General features: G+C 41.7%; 1 protein-coding gene across 1 annotated transcript in view; it reads left to right on the forward strand.

The window, feature by feature from the left end:
• UPF1 (UPF1 RNA helicase and ATPase) overlaps window positions 1-21,354 on the forward strand; it is an 86,950-nt gene that overhangs the window by 22,850 nt on the left and 42,746 nt on the right. Inside the window, exons 5-9 of the mRNA XM_068122568.2 lie at window positions 2,227-2,407; window positions 13,665-13,826; window positions 14,048-14,132; window positions 16,166-16,264; window positions 20,903-21,011. Of these exons, the coding sequence (XP_067978669.1) occupies window positions 2,227-2,407; window positions 13,665-13,826; window positions 14,048-14,132; window positions 16,166-16,264; window positions 20,903-21,011 (636 nt within the window). The remainder of the gene's footprint in view (window positions 1-2,226; window positions 2,408-13,664; window positions 13,827-14,047; window positions 14,133-16,165; window positions 16,265-20,902; window positions 21,012-21,354) is intronic.

Genomic DNA, 21,354 nt, shown 5'->3' on the forward strand with positions numbered 1-21,354 from the left:
AGGCGCCTAACAGGGTTGGTGGCACGAACCCGGAAGTCGGAACTCATTGTCGTCAAATAAATGTAGCATGCATGTTTCATTCTCTGCCACATGCCGTTGGTCCCATGTCAATCGGATGAAGTTGAAAAATTAACATTACGAAGTTTCTCTGGGACGTACTGATTCCGAATAATGAAGTTGAAAAATTAACGTTCCGAAATACGCTAATTACGCTAACAGAAGCGCTGGCGCTGCGAAGCGCTAGAGGGAGCGCTGCGCTCCCTCCCTTCGATTCCCTCCCCTCTTCTGCTAGCGCTTCTGCGCTAATACGCTAATTTTAAAACCCGAAGTTTAAAAAAATTTAAGGTGTGCTGTAGTTGCTCTGAGACGTACTGATTCCGAATATGCCTTTGGTTTTTCTCTGCGATGAGTAGTTCTCGAGTTATAAGAGGACAAACAAACAAACATACTTTACTGGTGTGTGTGTGTGTGCGTGTGCGTGTGTGCGTGTGCGTGTGTGCGTGCGTGAAAAACCTGCGAAACCTGCAACCTTCCTTCCTTAAGACATCCGCTGGGACCCCAAAACGTTCCAGAGAAGGTTTGGTGGGGCTAACCGTAAAACTGATGGAGTAGTTTCGGGACGGACGGACAGACACTCCTGTTTTATAAAATTGATGTGAAGGGCATCACTTGCTGATCGTTGGCGAATGCCCGGTGACAAATGCTGTTGAGAGTCACGTGACTGTAGTTACTCACGTAACGGATGACGAGAAATTTCATGAATCACCCAGTCCCACGATGAGATAAATTTAAGCGGAGACGTCCCTTCATGTTGGGTTTCGGTTCCTCCCACATAGAAGGAACTGCCAGCCAGAACGGCCAGCTGAAGCCAATTTGGTGATTAGTGCGACATTGCATTCCAAGGAAACATTCCTTTCCAGTGTTTGATTTAAATCTTTTATATCCTACTGGATGAATCGTAACATTCATCAATTAATTTTGACAAAGTAATTTGGCCGAAGCCGTGTGTAGTGGAGTTGAGACCGTTTATTCCTGCCACGTGAAACACTGCAACTCATGCCTGCAGAAATCTGATTTTTTGGAACGCAGGCCACATTTTCCATCCAATTATGTAACTTTGTAGGAATCGTCATGTAATGAAGCTTTTAACATTGCACACATTTCTTATTTGGTCAACTTGGTGGTGTGATAGTGTGGAAGGCCATACTCTACAAGTTGATGAGTCTTTCCTTCATGTTGGAAAAGGAGGTTCACAGAGCACAAACACATCTACATTTGCCACTGGTGATGGTGCAAGCCCAAATTTTGCACAAAGCGAGCAAAACACAAAAAGGCAGGAATCTCGATTCTGTTTTCCAGGAGTTCCTGGGAAACAATTTACCAGGAAGAAACACTCGCTTGGGCTCTACATGTCTCAAAGCTTTTCTCAACTCGAGCTCAAGAAAATTAGACTTGCACCCTCTCAAATCTCTATCGTACGTGACGTGCCAGTGGCGTGGCATAATAGACAACATACAGGAAAATGAGAACTCAAATATTATCCTGAACTTTGTGTTGACTGGAACTTTCAATAGATTCCTTTTTCATCTCATTCTCACAAGGGCTTCGGCTGATGTTCCACAACACGGTCAAGCATGGTTGTAGACGCCTGTTATTTGTTTGTAATGGAGTTATTTTCTGATCAATCGACTTTTTGAATTGCAATGTGGTGTAAAAATTCAATTTCCACCTTGATTGCCTTGCTTTTGTCTCCTATAAATATGGATGTTTGTTTCTGACCTGATGATTCTGTAATTTTGTGAGGTAAACGTTGATGAAACCCGCTTGGATATTGCAAGCTGTTAAAGTGCATTTGGGGAAATGTGAGGTTGCCTAAAATGGGGCCCGAGTACACTGTTTCATAGCCACGTGTAGTGATATACGAATCTCTAAACACGTCAGTCAATGGTCGTGCAAGTTGGGTTTGTTTGCCGTACTTGCAACTCTCAACTTGGTGTTGGTGTGCTTTGTTGTTAATCAACCTTTTGCGAACCAATCTAACCATTGGCAATACTGATTTAGTGCAAACATCTTTAAAATGATACTTCCAAAGTTGGTAAGCCATGACAGGATGTCTTGTTCGGTTGTTGTCATCAAAATTCCCACTCTGTCATTTATGGACATTTATTTCTGGTTTCAACTGTTTGTGACTGTGGCTTTCATCTGTTCCTTTTTGGGTTGGAGCAGGCAACCATGTGCGAGCCAAAGCAGCCTGAAAGACATGAACTGGGATGCTTCCCAATGGCAGCCCCTCATCCAGGATCGCTGTTTCCTGCCTTGGCTTGTGAAGGTGCCATCTGAACAGGAGCAGCTGAGGGCTCGGCAGATCACGGCACAGCAAATCAATAAGCTTGAAGAACTGTGGAAGGTAATCACCTCTGCCACTGAATGTGGACGGAACAGAGGTTATGTTTTCACCCGTTTGTCTGTCTGTCTCCCGTTTGTATGTTTGTCTGTCTGTGAGCAGGATATCTTAATGAGTTATGGACTGATTTGGATGAAACTTGGTGTTCAGGTTGGGTGTGCGACAGGGACAAATTAATTAGACTTTGTTGTAGATCCAGATCGGGATATGAGAATTTGTATTACCCTGCACATGATGTCGTCTCTTCAATTTATAATCGGATAATGCGAAAGGCGGGGTTAAGCAATTGGTTCATATCCGTCTGTCGTCTCATCAGTTTATGATCAAGGAACAACATATTTAAATTGAATGTTGTATTTTGAACATGAATCAGAAAACAAGTCTTTCGTTTATCGTACTTTGGCTCAGAATTCGTTCCGATCGCACATGTGCAAAGAGGAGTGTGAATTTTTTAAATTTTTACTATGTCTGCCTGCCTTGCAGTCAAACAAAATTGAAAATTATTCCAAACAGGAAGGTTCATGTTTGTAATGACATAATAAAGGACATAAACAACAGGCACAAATAACTTGTGTAATGTGTTCGGGCGATGTAATAGACTCTGGACAAAATGACGGTAAATCTGATCAATCAGAGTCTATTCATAGGAGTCTAATATCGGGCCAAATACATAGCACAATATCTCAAAAAGTTGTGGACGGATTTGGATGAAACTTGGTGTTCAGGTTGGGTGTGTGATAAGGACGAATTGATTCGATTTTGGTGAAGATCCAGATGAGGGTATTTTTTTATTCTTGAGTGATTCTTCATCATGAAGAGATGGGGCCAAAAACTATATATATCACGATATCTCAAAGTTGTGGACAAGTTGGTTTGGTGACCAGACTAAGCCGATTAGATTTTGGTTCAGGTCTGAATCCAGATCCGGCTTATCAATGGGATACAAAACATAAACTGTCAACCTGGTGGAGTTATGTGCTCAACTGAGTGCCTTTCTGGTTGGAGAATTGTTCTGTTGAACTCAAAATACTTGATCTGGTGGCAACTGATTGAAAATGTTTATTTATTTTTCTTCACCGCAATAAAGGTAGATATCATTAATTAGAATTATTTCATTTTAAAGAAACCAAAAAAAAAAACGTTTTTGTTGTTTAAAAAATAAAGGTTGTGACTGTGTTGCTGTCTTTGTTTTGTTCATATATTCCTGAGTTGCTTGTGTTTACCTGTTTTGCATGACATCATCGTTTATTGTTTTAATTTACTGATGTTGATCTTTCGAGTTGTAAAAGGTCTATTGAACTTGGTGCTAATGGTTTTGGGTTTTTGGTTTATGTATTGTACACCGCTCCTTTCCTATGCCATCTCCAGGCATTGCAAAACGTCATTGCCGGGCACCGAAGGGGGCTCGGCAGTGACGCACGCTGAAAGGGAGTACTCAGTTTTCACTCTGGTTGTTTGTTTTCTTGCTTTCTTTCTTGTTTGTTTGTTTGTTTGTTTCTTGGTTGTCCGGACGATATCTCAGCCATCCTTTGAGCTAGGAAGCTGAAATTTCGGCACAATAGTGAGCAAGTCCTTTGTCAAAAACGGTATTTTTTTTTTTGATTAATCAATAAATTGAGGAGTTATTTAATTATTAGCGATTAATTAAGTACTTATTTAATTAATCAAATTTCCTTTCTCTTCTGACCATTAACTCAGGCACCTTTTGAGTTAGGAAGCTGATATTTGGACATGCCAATGACCAGGTGATTTGGCTGCAAAGGATATTTTTGATTTATTAATTAATCAATTAATCGATTAATTATTTAATTATTCGATTAATGCCAAAAAAAAATTTTTTTTTAAAGTTACAGATTCTGATGAAATAGTGGTAGTTTATGTGTTCTCTGACCAAATTGATTAATAATTTAATTTTTTTATGATTATTATTTATTTATTTTCATTATTCATCATTTATTTATTTTCTTTCTCATTTGGCCAATATCTCAGGCACCTTTTGAGCTGGGAAGCTAATATTTGGACATGAGTGACCAAGTGATGTGGCTATCAAGGATATTTTTGATTTATTGATTAATCATTTCATCTATTAATTATTTATTGATTAATCGATTAATTATTTATTGAGTAATCAATTAATTATTTAATTTTTTATAAATGACTTATTTAATTAAATTTCTAAAAGATACATCTTCGGATGAAGCACTAGTGGTTTAGTTATGCGATTAGCCAATTGATTATGAAAATATTTTGTGATAATCTTTTATTGATTTTAATTATACAATTAATCAATCAATTAGTGTACACCTCTCCCTCCCAATGCAGCCTCAATGAGCTGCACTGCGGTATTGCCGGGCGCCGGAGGCGCCCCGGCAATGCCGCGCTGCAGCATATTTAATTATTTGGCATGGGGCGGTGTACTTTGAATGTATGTGTAGTTTGTGTACTTGTTTATATTTTGTTTTCTCCCACATTCTAGTCTTTACTGTTCTACTCTGTGGGACATAACAGCTGTTGTTGCTTTAGCCTTGAGACATGTGCCAGTCTCCACAACCCTTATTCAAGCCAAGGCTTTTCTGAATGCTGAGCAGAGCCCTCTCTCTGTCTACCTTGTGCATGGCTTTTCTTCCCCTCCCCTCATTCTCTCACAGTTGACCACCTTCCTTTCCCTCATTTGTTCTAATCTACTTGAGTGGGTGTCAAAAGGTGGAACAGCCCTCCTATGGTGAAAAGTGTTTGCCCGTTTTGTATGAGATCATGTTTCGAGGACAAAGTCTTTGTTTTGACGTTTAACACACTATTGTTGTAACTTTTCTCCGAGTCTTTTTTTCGGATTGTCAATAAACCCTGGATGATCTCCAATTGCAGCTTGTTTGTAACATTTTATCGGCACAACTTCCAGCTTCTCTTTGCTTCATTGTTCATGTCCCGTTACTTGGATCTTTTTCTAATTTTCATGTTGTTTTGGGTTTAGGCCAAATTTGCTGGGTATTAACACCATGATTACCAATGTTGTCCTTTTATTTTTACATCTGAATGAATGTCCAGTCGCAATGCCTTGTTTATGGTGTTCACGCTAGATGGGACGGTCAGCTTGTACGTGAGCACTCTGTCGTTGTTTTCAGTTATTGCCCTTGGCCTGTGATTCCATGGCTTTTCTGGGAATGGTACGTTTAAGATTTTGCCAGTGGTTTGCACTGAACATGCTGTTATTCCCTCAGGTATACAGTTTTAGCTTTGTTGTGGTTGTATTTTCTGCTGTTTTGATTTCCAGAGTGGAGCATCCTCTCGTTGCACTTGTTCTTGCAAATTTTTTTGTCATTGCAATTCTGAATAACCTTTCTAGCTCGTTACCCTCGCCAGAGGAGAGGGTATTGCATTTGAGTCCGTTTGTCTGTCCTGTCTGTCTGTTAGCCCGCACAGAATAAATGTGATTTTCTCTGCAACCGTTGGTCCAATTGATGACGACGTCAGCGGTCACGTGGTTCGGCCGCCATATTTGTTTTAACATAAAAGCCACTAAAAACACATTCTGGCGAGGGTCTGCAATCTCTGATTGCTCATTCTTGTTTTAATTGTGCTCATGCACAAATTTGATGCGATGATCTGTTGAGATTTTTATATACAGTACTGTACTGTACTGTGCAAAAGTTTAGGTTAGTCCAACGATATTCATACTGTGGGGTCAGTTCATCAAATGTTCAGTGATAACAGTCTTATATGTTTATTATTGTAAAGGAACAGCCTTTACAAATGCACACGAAACAAACTGCTTAAGTAAGTAACAAGAACGTGCCATTTTATAGAATCAGTCAATACTTTGTGTGTCCGCCCTTTGCCTTCTTGAGTGCCCTCAATCATTTACCCATGGTTCCTGTATAGTGTATATGAATGAAGCACTGTTGCAGGAATATTGTTCCAAATATCCTGAAGTACATTCCACAGCTCTGTAAGATCAATTGGGTTCCTCTTGTTCTTCTCTATTTCCTATATGGCCTCGATGGGACTTTTGGCTGGATTCTGGGGTGGACATTCTAACACTGGGAGCGCACACACCATCATCTCTCTTTCTTCACTTTTCTATCAATGCAGCTCTTTCATTTAAGGCTTGGCTTTGATGAGGCCTATTTAGTTTGTGACTGAAGCTTTCAACATAAAAACACCAGCTGTTAACTTGTTCCCCAAATTCTGTTTAACGATATTGTAAGTGTGTTTTGCATCATTATGTTGTTGGAAAATGAATCCTCTTCTGATTAAACGTTCGCCCCAATGAATTGCATGGTGCTGCAGTATCTGCTTGTACTTCTTTTTTTTGTGTCCCATTGATTTTTAACAAGTTTCCCTATGCCAAATGCTGAGATACCACCCCCAGACAGTCAGAGAGCCTCCACAGTGTTTAACATTAGGCTGAAAACATTGCATGCAAAACGTTCTCCGGGGCTTCGGTGTACGAACTACGTCTCTTAAATCGAACATCAATTCAAACTTAAATTCATCAGACCAGAGTAACCGATTGCATTTTTCAGTCACCAAATCTCGGTGATGCCTTGCACATTTCAGTGTTTTCATCTTATTATGTGGTCTCTGGTGGTTTCTTTACTGCAACTCTGCCATGGAGACCCGCTGCAATCGGCCTTTTGCGTGCAGTCCTGGACGAGATGTAGATGTTCAGGCCAACTCATTTCATTTATGAGCTGCTGACTTGATTTTCTTCAATCGCATAAGCCTAGCGACTTGTGGCTCGGTTGCTCACACAGGGAATGTATAGGCTCAGAGAAGCTGGTTTGCACACCTATCGGAAGTAAACAATAATATATCATCACAAACTACTCAGTCAATTTCATCCAAAGTATAATTACCTTTTCATCGATTTACTTCACTGAGAAACCACAGCAGTCTTTACCATTGGTGATTACGATGCTGTCAAAGGATATTCTGAGCAAACTCCCTCAATATTGCACATTCTATTAGGAATTAATTCCCTTACAACAGCCTGGTGGAACCGGGTTATCTGCTAGTATAATATGTATCGCAAAAATACAACTTCAATTTCCTAATTAATTTCACACTAGTCGAGTACTCGCCCTACGGGTGATCTTGTTCTCATGCAACACGTTCTTCTGATACCTTTATCAAACTGATACCTTATCATGCACATACCTTTATTTGGGTGGTGTATAGGCAACTGGCAGCTCCCTCAATCACTACCGAAAATAAAAGTGAGGGGTGGAAGTTACTTTTACTGTCCTCTGTGGTGGAAAACTGTCCAAAGCAAACTCTCCAAAAAAAACACATCACCACTGGTCAACGTGGGGACAGGAATATTTTACTGTAAAGGGCAGGACTTGTAATACCCTTTCCCACCTAGAGGTGGCGCTACACGACACACATTTAAACAGAGAATTTGCGACCACCTGCACCCTCCTTCCCCAAGACCATAGACAAAGATAAAAACACCCCTATACACTAATTGGGGTCATGCTAATCCTATGTAGCAAGTCTGGATGTAATTCGGCCAGAACTGTTGGAAGATTGGCACGCCAAATGCACAAACAAACAAACACCGATCCATGAATTATAGTTAGGATACTTTAAGGTAAATGTGATATTAAATTGACTCGCAGAAATATGAATTCATGTCTACCTACATTGCACACTTCTAACTTCTGTTACGTGCTCCTCTCCGACCCCCTGGTCACGGTGTACCTCCGAGCCCCGAGAGGAGTCACTGCAGAAAAATGTGTTATTCTGTATGTCAAAGATCAATGGTGAAGCCACACCAATTGTTACTCACAAACAAATATTGTATTAAGATCACACAAGAATAACCATACAACAATAATATGAATCAAAAGTTAAAGGACTCAGTATTCTATGATGGTACCATCAGTGTTATAATATATAACTCACTGTGCTCCAAGTGAGTGAAACCAGAACATCCCCAATGGCGCTTATTCCTGGCTTCAAGCCACAGTTGATTCGCTCCAGCGATCGCTAGAACGAGGTCCAATCAAAACCAGAATCCTGTGCGGATGGCAAGAACAGTCACACAGCCGAAGCTGTACAAAGGCGCCCTCAAGGCGACTGGGAAATCCAAAGGCGTCCTACAGGCGACTGAGAGATCACACCCTCGGGTATGGACGAATTAGCCTTCAAAAAGCCACGTCACACACGCCCCAGATCGACGTCTGAATGCGGTGAAAATGTTCGAAAGGAAACGAAACCGCGAGCGAAGCACAAGTCCTGCGCGAGTCAAAATGGCCAACGGCCCGGTCTCGTGGCGCACCAGCACGGCGATGATTCTCTCCTGAATCGATAGCAAACCCTGACATGCAGGATAATCGGTCACAGCGATGACAACTCGGTCGCAGGAATTCCTTTCCCGGAAACCCGAAAGTTCGCTAGGGTCTCTTGCTCGCCAATGTTCGCTTCAGAACCCGGAGCAACTCGGCTTTCTTGTCCGACCTCTCTCGCTCCGCCCTCTTTCTTTTCCTTCCGCTTTGTCGTCGTCCGGTTCCGGTTTCATTTAAAACATTAACCTTTTTACCTTTTGACAACAATAACCGTCATTTCCCTCAAACCACAATAATAATAATACATGGAACCAAAAATGTTTCAAGTGGATGAAAACCACAACAACGGAAGTGATGAATCCGTAACACTTCCCCCCCTCAAGAAAAAGTTTGAACATCATGAAAACTTTCTTTGTAGGCAAAACTCTTCCAACAAACAAAAGTAAACACACCCAAATCATCCATTCCCGTGAGCCAATATAATCAATATTTCCCAAAAATAAAGCAACAAAACTTCAAACAACCTACAGAGAATTCCAAAGTTAGTTCACTCTGGACAAATCATCAGCAACCACATTGTCCCTGCCCTTCACATGCTCAATTTCCCAGTTGAACTCCTGCAAAGCCAAACTCCATCTCATCAACCTCTAATTTTATTTTTCATTTTCTTGAATGAAGGTTAAGGGGGTGTGATCAAAATCTAAAGTCAAGCAAATCTATAGCACTTTTTTAGGGAGGCCGAGCTGAGAGCCAGGTTTCATGGTGGTTGGGTGGTGAGGCCTGGAAGTATTCACTACATGGACACCTTTAGGAACGTGGAGTTCACGGTTAAGCCGTGTAGGAAAGTTCATTACATGGACGCCTTTAGGAACGTGGAGTTCATGGTTAATCCGTGTAGGAATCTTGGCTCGGCTGCTCCGCAGCATTCAGTGCTTCAAACTCTTCCTAACTTTCATAATAATCACGGCTGGAACGCTTGTCGCTGTAGTCACGTGAATAGCGGTCTCCTTCTCGGCCATGACCCTGATAATCATCCCTTCGGGAGCTGCCGTAACTCTGGGAGCCACAGCCACCCCTGAAACTACCTCCACGTTTTCCTCCTCTGTAGCCCCCTCGATGCCTATGGCCTGCCTTCTCTACTGTTATTGTCCAACCATCCAAATCCTTGCCATCCAATCCTTTTCTGCATCTTTGGCATCCTTTGTGTTTTCAAATGTGACAAAGCCAAACCCTCTTGACTTTTGCGTCTCCCTGTCTTTTATCAGCAGTACTTCCAAGAGCGGTCCATATTTGCCGAAGACAGAGGCCAGAACATCTTCCCTTGTGTTGAAGTTCAGTCCACCTACAAAGAGCTTGCCAATATTGCCTCCATCCCTGACTTGTGTGTGCTGACACTTAGTTTTTGGGTACCTGACAAGCCGTGCCTGTGCAAAGCGCGACGTCAGTACCTTCCTCTTCTCTTCAGAGCGCTTCCTACCCATAGCACGAGCCGCGGCACAGGATGGAAAGATACCCGGAATCTTCTGCTCTAACTGTGCAGTGTTATTTTTCACGCTCGGCTTGTCAACAAACATCGGATTACCAGAAACTTGACCACTGGCCAAATCATTCCCGATAACAAAAGATATTCCCTCTACCGGTAGAATGGCTTGTACCCATACGGTGACCGGTCCTGACACCAAATCAGGCAATGGATGACATGAAGTGGGGCTTTAACATAGCCACCAACCCCCTGTAAACGAACACTGACACCAGTTGCCGTCTTCTCTGACGATGGCAAAATGCCCTCAAGCATCAAAGATTGATGTGCTCCTGTGTCCCTCAATACCCTAACAGGCCTCTGGTTCGTTAAGTCTCCATCCAGTGACACAATCCCCTCTGAAATAAATGGTTTGTAACCCTCTTGAACAAGGTCGTTCTGTGATGCCGTAACTTTGGCATGGGAACCCTCACAAGGCTATGTCCTCCAAGGACAATTTCTCACATTTGCCAATGCATTCGGAGTTGTACTAGTCTGACTCCGCTCTTGATTTTGTCTTTCCAGAGCATAACATTGGGACATCAAGTGTCCAGGTTTCTTGCAAAAAGCGCAAGTAGGCCCGGAGGAGAAACTCGTGGTCTGTCTCGAGCCCCCCGGAAGATAAGTCTATCTTGGAACTGTAGTCTTCTGATCCTTAAAAGTGGCGGTATCAGAGTTGTCCTCATAGTCATCTCTAGGCCGCCCCCATGAATTTTCGTTCTCCGCACCGGATGTACCATAACTCCCCTGGCGTACTCTAGGTGGGAAGTTAGGTTTGTGGAACCCCATCCTGTGGGTCAAGGCATAGTCATCTGCCACGGTTGCTGCCTCATACAACTCTGGTACCTTCTTTTCCTCCAGATGTACTTTAATGTCCTCGTGGACACACTGTTTGAATTACTCCACCAAGATAAATTGTCCAACAGTTTGAAGTCTTTCCCAACCCCTTTCGAATCACACCACCGATCAAACATGGTTTCTTTCATTCTGGCAAACTCCACATGGGTCTCACTCTCCCTCTTCCTGGCGTTCCGGAATTTTTGCCGGTAAGCTTCAGGGACCAATTCATAGGCCTTGAGAATGGTTTTCTTCACTATCTCATAATCTGCACATTGGTCAATCGGTAAAGCCGAAAATATATCTTGAGCTTTACCCACCAGAACACTTTGCACTAACATAGTTCAGGACCCCACAGGCCATTTTAGCATTTGAGCCACTTTCTCAAAGTGTAAAAAAACTTGGCTACCTCCTTTTCATTAAAAGGTGGAACCAGCCTCACATGCCGACCAACATCCCAAGTGTTCTGACTAGTTGTCGAACTAGCCGGCATGGATGCTACCTCTCCCCGTTCTCTCATTAATTCCATCTTCTTGAGTTCAATTTCCTTCTGACACTCCATGTCACGTTCCTTTAACTCCCTTTCGGCTCTTCTCTCCTCTGCTCTTTCCTTTTCTCTTCTTTCTTCGAGTTCCCTTTCAGTTCTCCTTTCCTCTGCTCTTCTCTCCTCGAGTTCTCTGGCAGCTCTCCTTTCCTCTGCTTTTAACCTTTCCTGGCTCTGCAGTTGCATCTCCGTTTTCCGGAGCTCCACATTTTCTTTTTCCTCGGGTAACCAATCCAAGGCTACCTCTGTCCATGTTCCCTGTCCCACCAGAGATTCTACCACCAATGTCTGCATCTCTGCCTTCTTCATACTAACTCGGACCTCCAAGTTAAAATATCTGGCCAATATCAAGAGTTCCGATTTTTTTAATGCCTGGAACTGTGCCTCATTAGGGGATGCCGCAAACCTTCCTGCGTCAAACACCATGGTGACTATCAGTTAACACCTGTTAACCTTCACACAAAAAATTTTCCAATTTTTTTTTTTGAAAAATTTGGGAATGTTGGGGAAAAAAATCCAAATTTGGGAATTTTGGGAATGCTAGGGAATTCTATCCTGGACGAATGTTATCAGGGAATTTAATCCCGGACGAAGACCCAATTTCGAGCCCCCGAGTCAATTGGACGAGCCCCCAATTTCTGTTACGTGCTCCTCCCCGACCCCCTGGTCACGGTGTACCTCCGAGCCCCGAGAGGAGTCACGGCAGAAAAATGTGTTATTCTGTATGTCAAAGATCAATGGTGAAGCCACACCAATTGTTACTCACAAACAAATATTGTATTAAGATCACACAAGAATAACCGTACAACAATAATATGAATCAAAAGCACAATCAATATCCTATGATGGTACCATCAGTTTTATCATATATACCTCACTGTGCTCCAAGTGAGTGAAACCAGAACATCCCCAATGTCTCTTATTCCCGGCTTCAAGCCACAGTTGATTCGCTCCAGCGATCGCTAGAACGAGGTCCAATCGAAACCAGAATCCCATGCCGATGGCAAGAACAGTCACACAGCCGAAGCTGTACAAAGGTGCCCTCAAGGCGACTGGGAAATACAAAGGCGCCCTACAGGCGACTGAGAGATCACACCCTCGGGTATGGACGAATTAGCCTGCAAAAAGCCACGTCTCACACACGCCCCAGATCGATGTCTGAATGCGGTGAAAATGTTCGAAAAGAAATGAAACCGCGAGCGAAGCACAAGTCCTGCGCGAGTCAAAATGGCCGACGGCCCGGTCTCGTGGCGCACCAGCACGGCGATGATTCTCTCCTGAATCGATAGCAAAACCTGACACGCAGGATAATCGGTCACAGCGATGACAACTCGGTCGCAGGAATTCCTTTCCCGGAAACCCGAAAGTTCGCTTGGGACTCTTGCTCGCCAACGTTCGCTTCAGAACCCGGAGCAACTCGGCTTTCTTGTCCGACCTTTCTCGCTCCGCCCTCTTTCTTTTCCTTCCGCTTTGTCGTCGTCCGGTTTCATTTAAAACATTAACCTTTTTACCTTTTGACAACAATAACCGTCATTTCCCTCAAACCACAATAATAATAATACATGGAACCAGAAATGTTTCAAGTGGATGAAAACCACAACAACGGAAGTTATGAATCCGTAACACTTCCCACAAATGGTTAATTGGGAAGAGCACCACAAACGTGAAAATAACCCACACGTTTTCACAGTACTGTATGTGGCCAATCCCACAGTCATCCTGTGCACCTGGTTTCCTTCCACTATGCCCTGCCCCAGGTTTTTATTTGGTACTTCCTGCCCCTTGCACTTCACCTTCTTCTCCTCCTCCCCCCTCCTCTCCGACCCCCCTCGTTTCTATCCTTCGATCAGCCTCTGCCCTTATGTATTTTCTTGTTGTGATCTCTTTCCTAAATTTATTCAAAATCTCTTTGCAGACTCTACCTTTAGGTTGGCACTGTGGTCTATAGTACAGCCCTGCAAGATCTCTCCTTTGTGTGGGCACTCCATCTCATTCTTCCCCCCTCTCCACTCGTCCTTTCTGCTTTACTCCCACTACTTGCAACCACCAATTACGTACGTTCATTTTCAGGATAATCCTAATGCCACGTTGGAAGATCTGGAGAAACCTGGTGTCGACGAGGAGCCCCAGCCTGTGCTTCTGCGCTACGAGGATGCATACCAGTACCAAAACATCTTCGGACCACTCGTAAAACTCGAGGCCGACTATGACAAAAAGCTCAAGGAGTCCCAGGTAATGTTTAAGATCTCGACGCTGCTTCATTGGTACTGACCTATTTGACGTTACTTTTGAGCTTGCAAAATGTGCATTTTGTGCGAGTGCTTTGCCAGCGCACCTATTTATGCACGCACTCGGTCCTTGATCGACCACTGCACACTTGTATCATCTTGCTTGCTCGACTGATGTTATTGTCGGGTTCCTAAAGGCGATATTTTGCTGCGATCCACATTCAGACCCAGGACAACATTACAGTGCGCTGGGATGTGGGGCTAAACAAGAAAAGAATTGCGTTCTTCACATTGCCTAAAACTGACACCGGTAAGGGAAAAATGCTCGGTATGTTGTCCAAGACCTGTATGTGTGCATAATTATTGCTCATTGCTTTGTTGTTGTGTTTTTCCCATCTGCCTTCAGTGTGACTTGCTCTTCCATTGTTGTGTTCTTGTTGACTTATTTATTATTTTCATTATTATGTTGTAAAATAAATAAATAAATTTAAGGGGCTGTGAAACCAAGCTGTTTCAAAAGTCACATGTTATCCTTATGTGTTGTACCTCGACCTTCATGTGTTTGTGTGTTATACCTTTTAATGGTTGTTGGCTTTTCCCCCATGTAATTTTTGCTGAGGAAGTGAGCATTTTGAAGTTTGTCATCACACAGCTCGTACATACCAAGCAATTTAGTAATAATAATAAATTGTATTTCTGCAACTTTTGTTGGTCCTGACGTTTTCTTGTAGGCCTTTTGTTATTCCTATTCTTCAAGGCAGAGTCTTCATTTCTATACTTTGGGTTACTGTGTTCCATCTTGGTGCAATCCATGTTGCCCGTTTTTCTCATCAAATGTGCTTGGTTCTGGAAGTTTAGGGACACATTGCATAAATCATTTGTTCAATGAATGACAAAGCCCGTGGAAGATTAAAATGTATCAAAATGTTTGTTCATCATACTGCTTGAGTAGGCCCTTCTTGAATAGTGCTTGCTTTGAAGCAATTTATTTCATTACCGTTTCCATTTTAAATCTTTTCTGCTTCCGAATCCATCCCAATCACCACTCACCTCTAGAAAAATTAAGCATAATAATAATGATTCCCTGCCCCAAATGTTTGTACTATAGATAACTGAAACAAAAGTGTGTGTTAAACTCTCGTGCTGTTCAAATTGATGTATTTCTGTGGTGATTGCTTGAGTTTTACTTTCAACCAAAGAATCTATCTTAACCCTCCATTATTGGTAATTTGAAATAAGAGCGCACTCTGCTTGAACAATTTTATTTGTGACTTTTGAAACCTTGTTTAAGCTGTACTTTGGCCTTCCAAATGTGTACTCAATGAGTAATGCCTGCCAGGCCTGTGTGTATTTGACTTTTGAGTATTGCAGAAATGCATTGCATAACGTTATTGGAGGCATATTCGCCCGTAACCCCAACCACTTGGACAAGGGCAGCAGGTTTATGGGAACAACATAGCCTCCAAGTCGCACACTATCCTGACTTGGATATGTATTGTCGCTTGGTCAAAATCCTGCAACTCTTTAGCAAATAACGTTGTAGTGCCTAGTCCACATGGACTGCAGCAATTTAAGGAGGCGGCACACCTCCACCTTTTTTAGGGCGATAAATGCTGGCTTTGCTCAGGGGTGACCATATCTATCCCATGACAAAAAAAAAGTCCGATCCAGCTCTTAGATTGCTGCTGCTAAAGATGATGATTTGGTCTTTAGTTGTTTGGATAAGAAATGAATAGACCTGTGCATGATGGTTTATTTATTGCATGTTTATAGCAAAATACAAAATTTTAAATTATCAAGACTTTGCCAATTCCCGACACTTGCATTGTGACCTTCATGGTCGCAGGGTCATTTACCATGCAAATATTTGCACGAATTTGAGAAATTGGTGTGAAAACTGTCTGATGGATGTGTTTTGCGGTATTGGGGAGAGTCCAGTTTTTACCTCCATCGCCTGAGGTGGCAGAAGTTATGTTTTTACCCCTGTCGGTTTGTTTGTGAGCAGCATATCTCTAAAAGTTGTGGACGGATTCGGATGAAATTTGGTGAGCAGGTTTATCGCGTTACAAGGACGAATTGATTCGATTTTGGTGAAGATCTGGATCCGGATAGGATTTAAAATCCAAAAGAGCTCTTTATTTTGCTGATTCAGGGATGATGCTCAAAGCATCAGCCACACCCTGTCTCCCATGCTTTTACCACCTCTCAGTTGAGAATGCATGAATTGTCTTGTCATCCATTAAATGTGTATACTTGTCAGATGTGTTTGCACAGTTGCTAATGAAATTATGGTTTGATGTTTTGTTTCCTCTTCTTCTTCTTTATTTTTTGTTTTGTTGCCAGACATGCGCCTCATGCAGGGAGATGAGATCTGCCTGAGATACAAAGGAGAGCTTGCAGCTCCTTGGAAGGGTATTGGCCATGTGATCAAAGTTCCTGACAGTATCCTTTCCAAACCACAAGTACCATGATGGCAGATTGACTAGGACATTGACCTATCAGACCAGAGGTTGTGAATTCAAATCTACCCGAAGGGAGAAGATAGGATTTCGTTAAGTTCCGGCCACAGACCAAATTTACCATTTTGAAATGTTTGGGCCAGTTAAAGTTCAAAAAGTGAACGTAATTGAAGAGAATAACAAAAGAAAAAAAAATTGGACTCTGTTATTTGTGTGATTTAATTACCACAATTACCACACACAACTCATCACAATTGTGCATGGAAACACAACTGATGTGGATATTTCTATGCGGATAAGCGATTATATAAATGGATAGGAAAACAGATGCCAAGGCCTTTTGGTGATCTTGTAGACTTGCCACAAACACCGCAGTAACTGTGAAGTTTAATGAGCCTATTCTCATTAAACTGGAACATTTTGGTTCCTTTTAATAACAAGATGTGGTTAATTTAGGTACCTTTCGGAGATTAGTCCCACCCTACGTGCTTTACATGTGTTTCTGCTTCGGGGGTTGGGGGGGTGGGGGGGGGACCTGTCTAGCTTTGCAATGTTGCCAAGTTAACGGAAAAAGACTGCGTCTATTGTGGACTGACTACTTAGTTCCGGCAACTCGAAAAGGTATGTTGTTTGCTGTTGATCATACATTCGTATTCGTATTATGGTGTTTGCCTGAAGGCAGGTGAAGTCCAGTACTACCAAAGCAGTTTTTGGGTTATGCTGGGTTGTTTGCCGTTTCTCGCCTACTCTTTACAAAGGGCACTGTGGGTATTTAACGACCGTCGACTATTTCTGGCAGACAGAACACCCAGTTTAATGTCCATCCACACACATTGATGAATCACCCTGATGATCAATGATCATACATGGATAATAATTATTTTATAATTTCAACTGTGGCAGTTTAGCTTAAATGAGCTGGACTTGATGTCGCTATAGTGTGTTCTTGTTTACTGTTGTTTCTTGACTATAATGTGCATCTCTTACTATATTGTTGGGTGGACACCAACCACCTGATAACTGCAACCACAATCCAAGCAGTGACCTTGATTAACAGAACAGATGAACAAACACATCACAGATGAACAGAACTATCTATAGTTTGCACGAATCGATGCCCGAGCAATTGAACATTGATCTTACTCTGTGTGTGTTCCAACACGCCAGTTACCAACTCATGATGATTCCACATTTGATTGATGAAAGGCAACTTAACATAACCACACGTCCTTAATACACAATCAAAGTTTTAAGAACTAAGCAAAACATATGATATCCTCATAATTGCAGGATTTGTGTGAGAAATACATTGATGCCCTCATTGCCAACAAAAGGTGCCAGTGCCGATGCTTCTCAGATTGCTCACAAGTGTTTTCTTTTGCAATCGGTCACCCAGTGGCTGTGCCATCACCTTCCATGCCTGGGTACAGAGAATATGGCAACTCACAGATTGAAGTCTTGGCAAGTCATTTCTACCAGCAAGATGAACCTGACGTCAGATAAATCAGGACAGAGAAGCTGAAAGCTCAGTCGAAGGGAATAAAATATAAGGGATGTTTATGAAGCCATGTATGCCTGAAGATGTGAAGTCTGGAATAGCAGTGATGAATGGCACTGAATAGTTGCTGACTCCCCTTGTGAGAAATTCCACAATTGGGCACTTTGGCTTTTCCCCTGATCTTTCATTGTATTGCTGAGAAAATTGCATCACTTCCTGTCTCAAATGCCTGGCCTGAGAGAGGTGCTAGTACTGAAAACTGTCCAAAGCAAACTTCGAAACAGGTTGACTGATTTGATCTGCAGAATGGCAAGCTATTGTGAAAGCCGCTGTGCATTCATGGCTGAAAACGAAAAATCGAAGGAAGCCACAACAAAATCTCAAAATCAGGAAAACCAAGTATCTGATCCAAGATATTACAAGGATGTGGCTCCCATAGAAACGCAGGATGCCAGTGTGAAGACGGATCGCACAATGTTCTTGACATAGTCTGAATGCTTTGCTGTCTTTGGGATAACGTTTCTATACATATTACCATTGATAATCTACTGTGCAGTTCTTTCCATTTTTGCATATCTATAAGACTTGGGCACTCTGTCACAACCACATCAAGGTTCTGGATCATTACCCCACGCACGCGAAGTGAGAAGCGAGTTTAAGCAATTTGTTCATGTCCATCCGTCCATCTTGTCTGTCTACTAACATCAGTTTATGATCGAGGAACAACTTATTTTGAACACAAATTGGAACATGAATCGGAAAGGAAACCTGCCGTTTTACAGTACTTTCTTTCTCTGAATTCGACCCAATCTCACACGCGCAGACTGTAGTGAGATTTAAAAAAAATACTCTGTCTGCCTGGCAGTCAAACAAAATTGAAAATCATTCTAAACAGGAAACATGCTGTTTTTAAAGGACACGTACAACAGGCACGAATAACCAATGTTACGTGTTATATAGGGAGGCGTAATAGACACTGCGTCAATAGCAGTAAATTCCTGAATTAATTAATTGTGCTTTTTACAATCTTTATTTTATTGAAATTGGATTTTATATGTGAACACTGTAGAACACAAATCACCCTTCTGGTCACTTCCAAAACCCTTCCGTTTAGCAGTACTTGGACAACTTAAACAAGGGTGGTGTATAAAACTGCTTCAAAAAACCGCTGAACTTTGGGAATTTTAAAAAAGATCTGTAAAATCATTATCTTATTTAAATTGAAGTATAGACTTTAACACTGCATGGGGTATCGTGTTCTATGAACTCTAGCTTTCATATGTGATTCCTGCGGAGGACCCTTTATGTTGGGTGGAAATATCCAGTCCCTGACATGAAATTCTGCAAAAGTTGAAGATCACCGGAATTTGATCATTCCTTATCTTGGCTCAATTCTGATTTTCGGGTGACTTTCTCTGACAACAGCATACCTGAGGCTAACTTTCTCACTTTTACAATGAGCTGAATAACCGAATATTGGACACAGGAAAATGTGGATGCTTCAAGGTAATTGAAGGCAGTTGAAGTTTTATCACCTAGCTCATGAAACATGAGGAAACTGCAGCGCAAGACTGAAATAACTGGTGCAAGATGTTGGAGGAAGACTGCCACACATTTTGAGCCATGCTGTGTGGAGGTGGCATCACTGCAGCACCTGACCTGGGGTATACCAGTCTGTGCCTCCTCCTTTGGACTTTTTGATGATGATGACCATCATAATCATCATTCATCCAGACGAAATAGCTACTTGTGACATCTGTGAAAGAAAAAATGTCCAACAATCAGAAACATTTAATACTTTTTAAACTTTCATGTAACCTGAAGATTATTTAATAAAACCAAACATAAATGCAACAAAATAGTTCAGTTTCTTTTCTAATGGATGACCACCAAAAAACGGTACCGACCTTACCTCACCTCCAGTAACCTCCACACTAATGATATCCTCTTACCTCTTGCAGGTGCGCAAGTGGAGTTCGTGTATAGTCAGCAGATTTACATTTAGTCAAGACAGCCCCATTTTTCATCATGTCGTTGCCAACTAAAGAAATATCGTTTTCTACCAAAATCTACTTCGGAACGAAATCCTTCAAGAAGACTTTCACCGAGTTCAGGGTTAGATGTTTAAGGATGACGTCTACCGAGGAAGGCCACAATCCATCGATCTCAAAACGTCAATAACTGACAAAATCCATTCATCAATCGCTGTGGCTGAGTGTGTGAGAGTAATAAACAATTTTTGCTCGTCAAATGAAAGTGTGCTTGCAGCGTGCAGTCCGACATCCAGAGCATGTGATCTAATAATAAATTCAATGACAATAGAGATATCAATCTGAACTTTCCATCGTGATCATGCATCATGTGAAACAAATTGTGTACCAAGGAACATCATTTTAAATAAAAGTGCAAGTATATTAAACCGTATGGGTACCGTTTTTTATTCTGGTCACCCTGTACTATGAAGTTTTCCATTAAACCGTCTTAATGCAGTATGCTGTATTACTTGGGGGGTGTTCAAAAACGATACTAAAGATTGTGAGTCACTGTGTCCACTTGTATTTTGGAAAATAAGCCTCGGTGTGTTTTGGAATGTTGTATCTCGTTTATTGAACTTTTTAAACACTCAATGAAAACACTCCATGTAAACACCACTCAGACGTGTAAGACAAGGACATCAGGGGAGATTGTTGTACTATTGTACACGTGAACTTACAAGGATATTAGCAGACAATGGAAAAATTGACACATTGTTTGAGATTTGAACCTATAGTCCCAGCATCATGAGTAGTGTTCTGCAATGGAAAGGCCAATCTGGCAAACAATTAGGATTTTTAAAATTTATTTATTTATTTAAAATAAACTCTGTAAACAGAAAAATATGTTTGAATACCAATTTGGAGCAGAGATGAGAATGGACATTGCCTGCTGTGTTCACATTAAAATAACAAGTACAACAACGAATCTCACACATTATTCATGCTGTGTATGAATCATCTTGGATGTTAATGTTGTTGCATAAAATAGAAAAAAACAAAACGAGGTTGTTGACAATCCTGACAAACTGTCGGTGCATGTAACATTGTTTTGCATTTGTGCAAATGCTTTCCTTTAACCTTCTCTACGATTATGGTGATGAAATTGCCATTGAGCTACGCAGCAGTACAGGCGTACCTGTTGAGTGTACGCACAACTTCCAAGTGGATTTTGTTTGGAAATCTATTTCCTTTGACAGGTAAGCTTTTTAGTTATTAGCTACTTTTATTTATTTATTACTTGCAAAATCGAAGATTTTTCAAGTATATAGGTCGGTTCCGTTTGTGGTTCTGTCTGTTTGTCTCTGTCTGTCTGTTTGTCTGTTTGTCACTGGCCTACAGGTCACAATTCTAAACCGATCGTCATGAAACTTCACCAAGTTGTACAAGTCATCCCAATTGAGAAGCCTATTGATTTTGAGGTCAAAGGTCATCTGAAGGTCAAATTTCTAAAATCGCCATTTTAAATCCGCTTGACTTGAAAATTGAATAGCATTTGTATATCAAGTCACTAAATTGGGAAACATACTATTTTTGAGGTCA

The sequence above is a fragment of the Myxine glutinosa genome, chromosome 7 (genome assembly GCF_964187855.1).
Source record: "Myxine glutinosa chromosome 7, kmMyxGlut1.1, whole genome shotgun sequence".
In the NCBI taxonomy this organism is placed as follows: Eukaryota; Metazoa; Chordata; class Myxini; order Myxiniformes; family Myxinidae; genus Myxine; species Myxine glutinosa.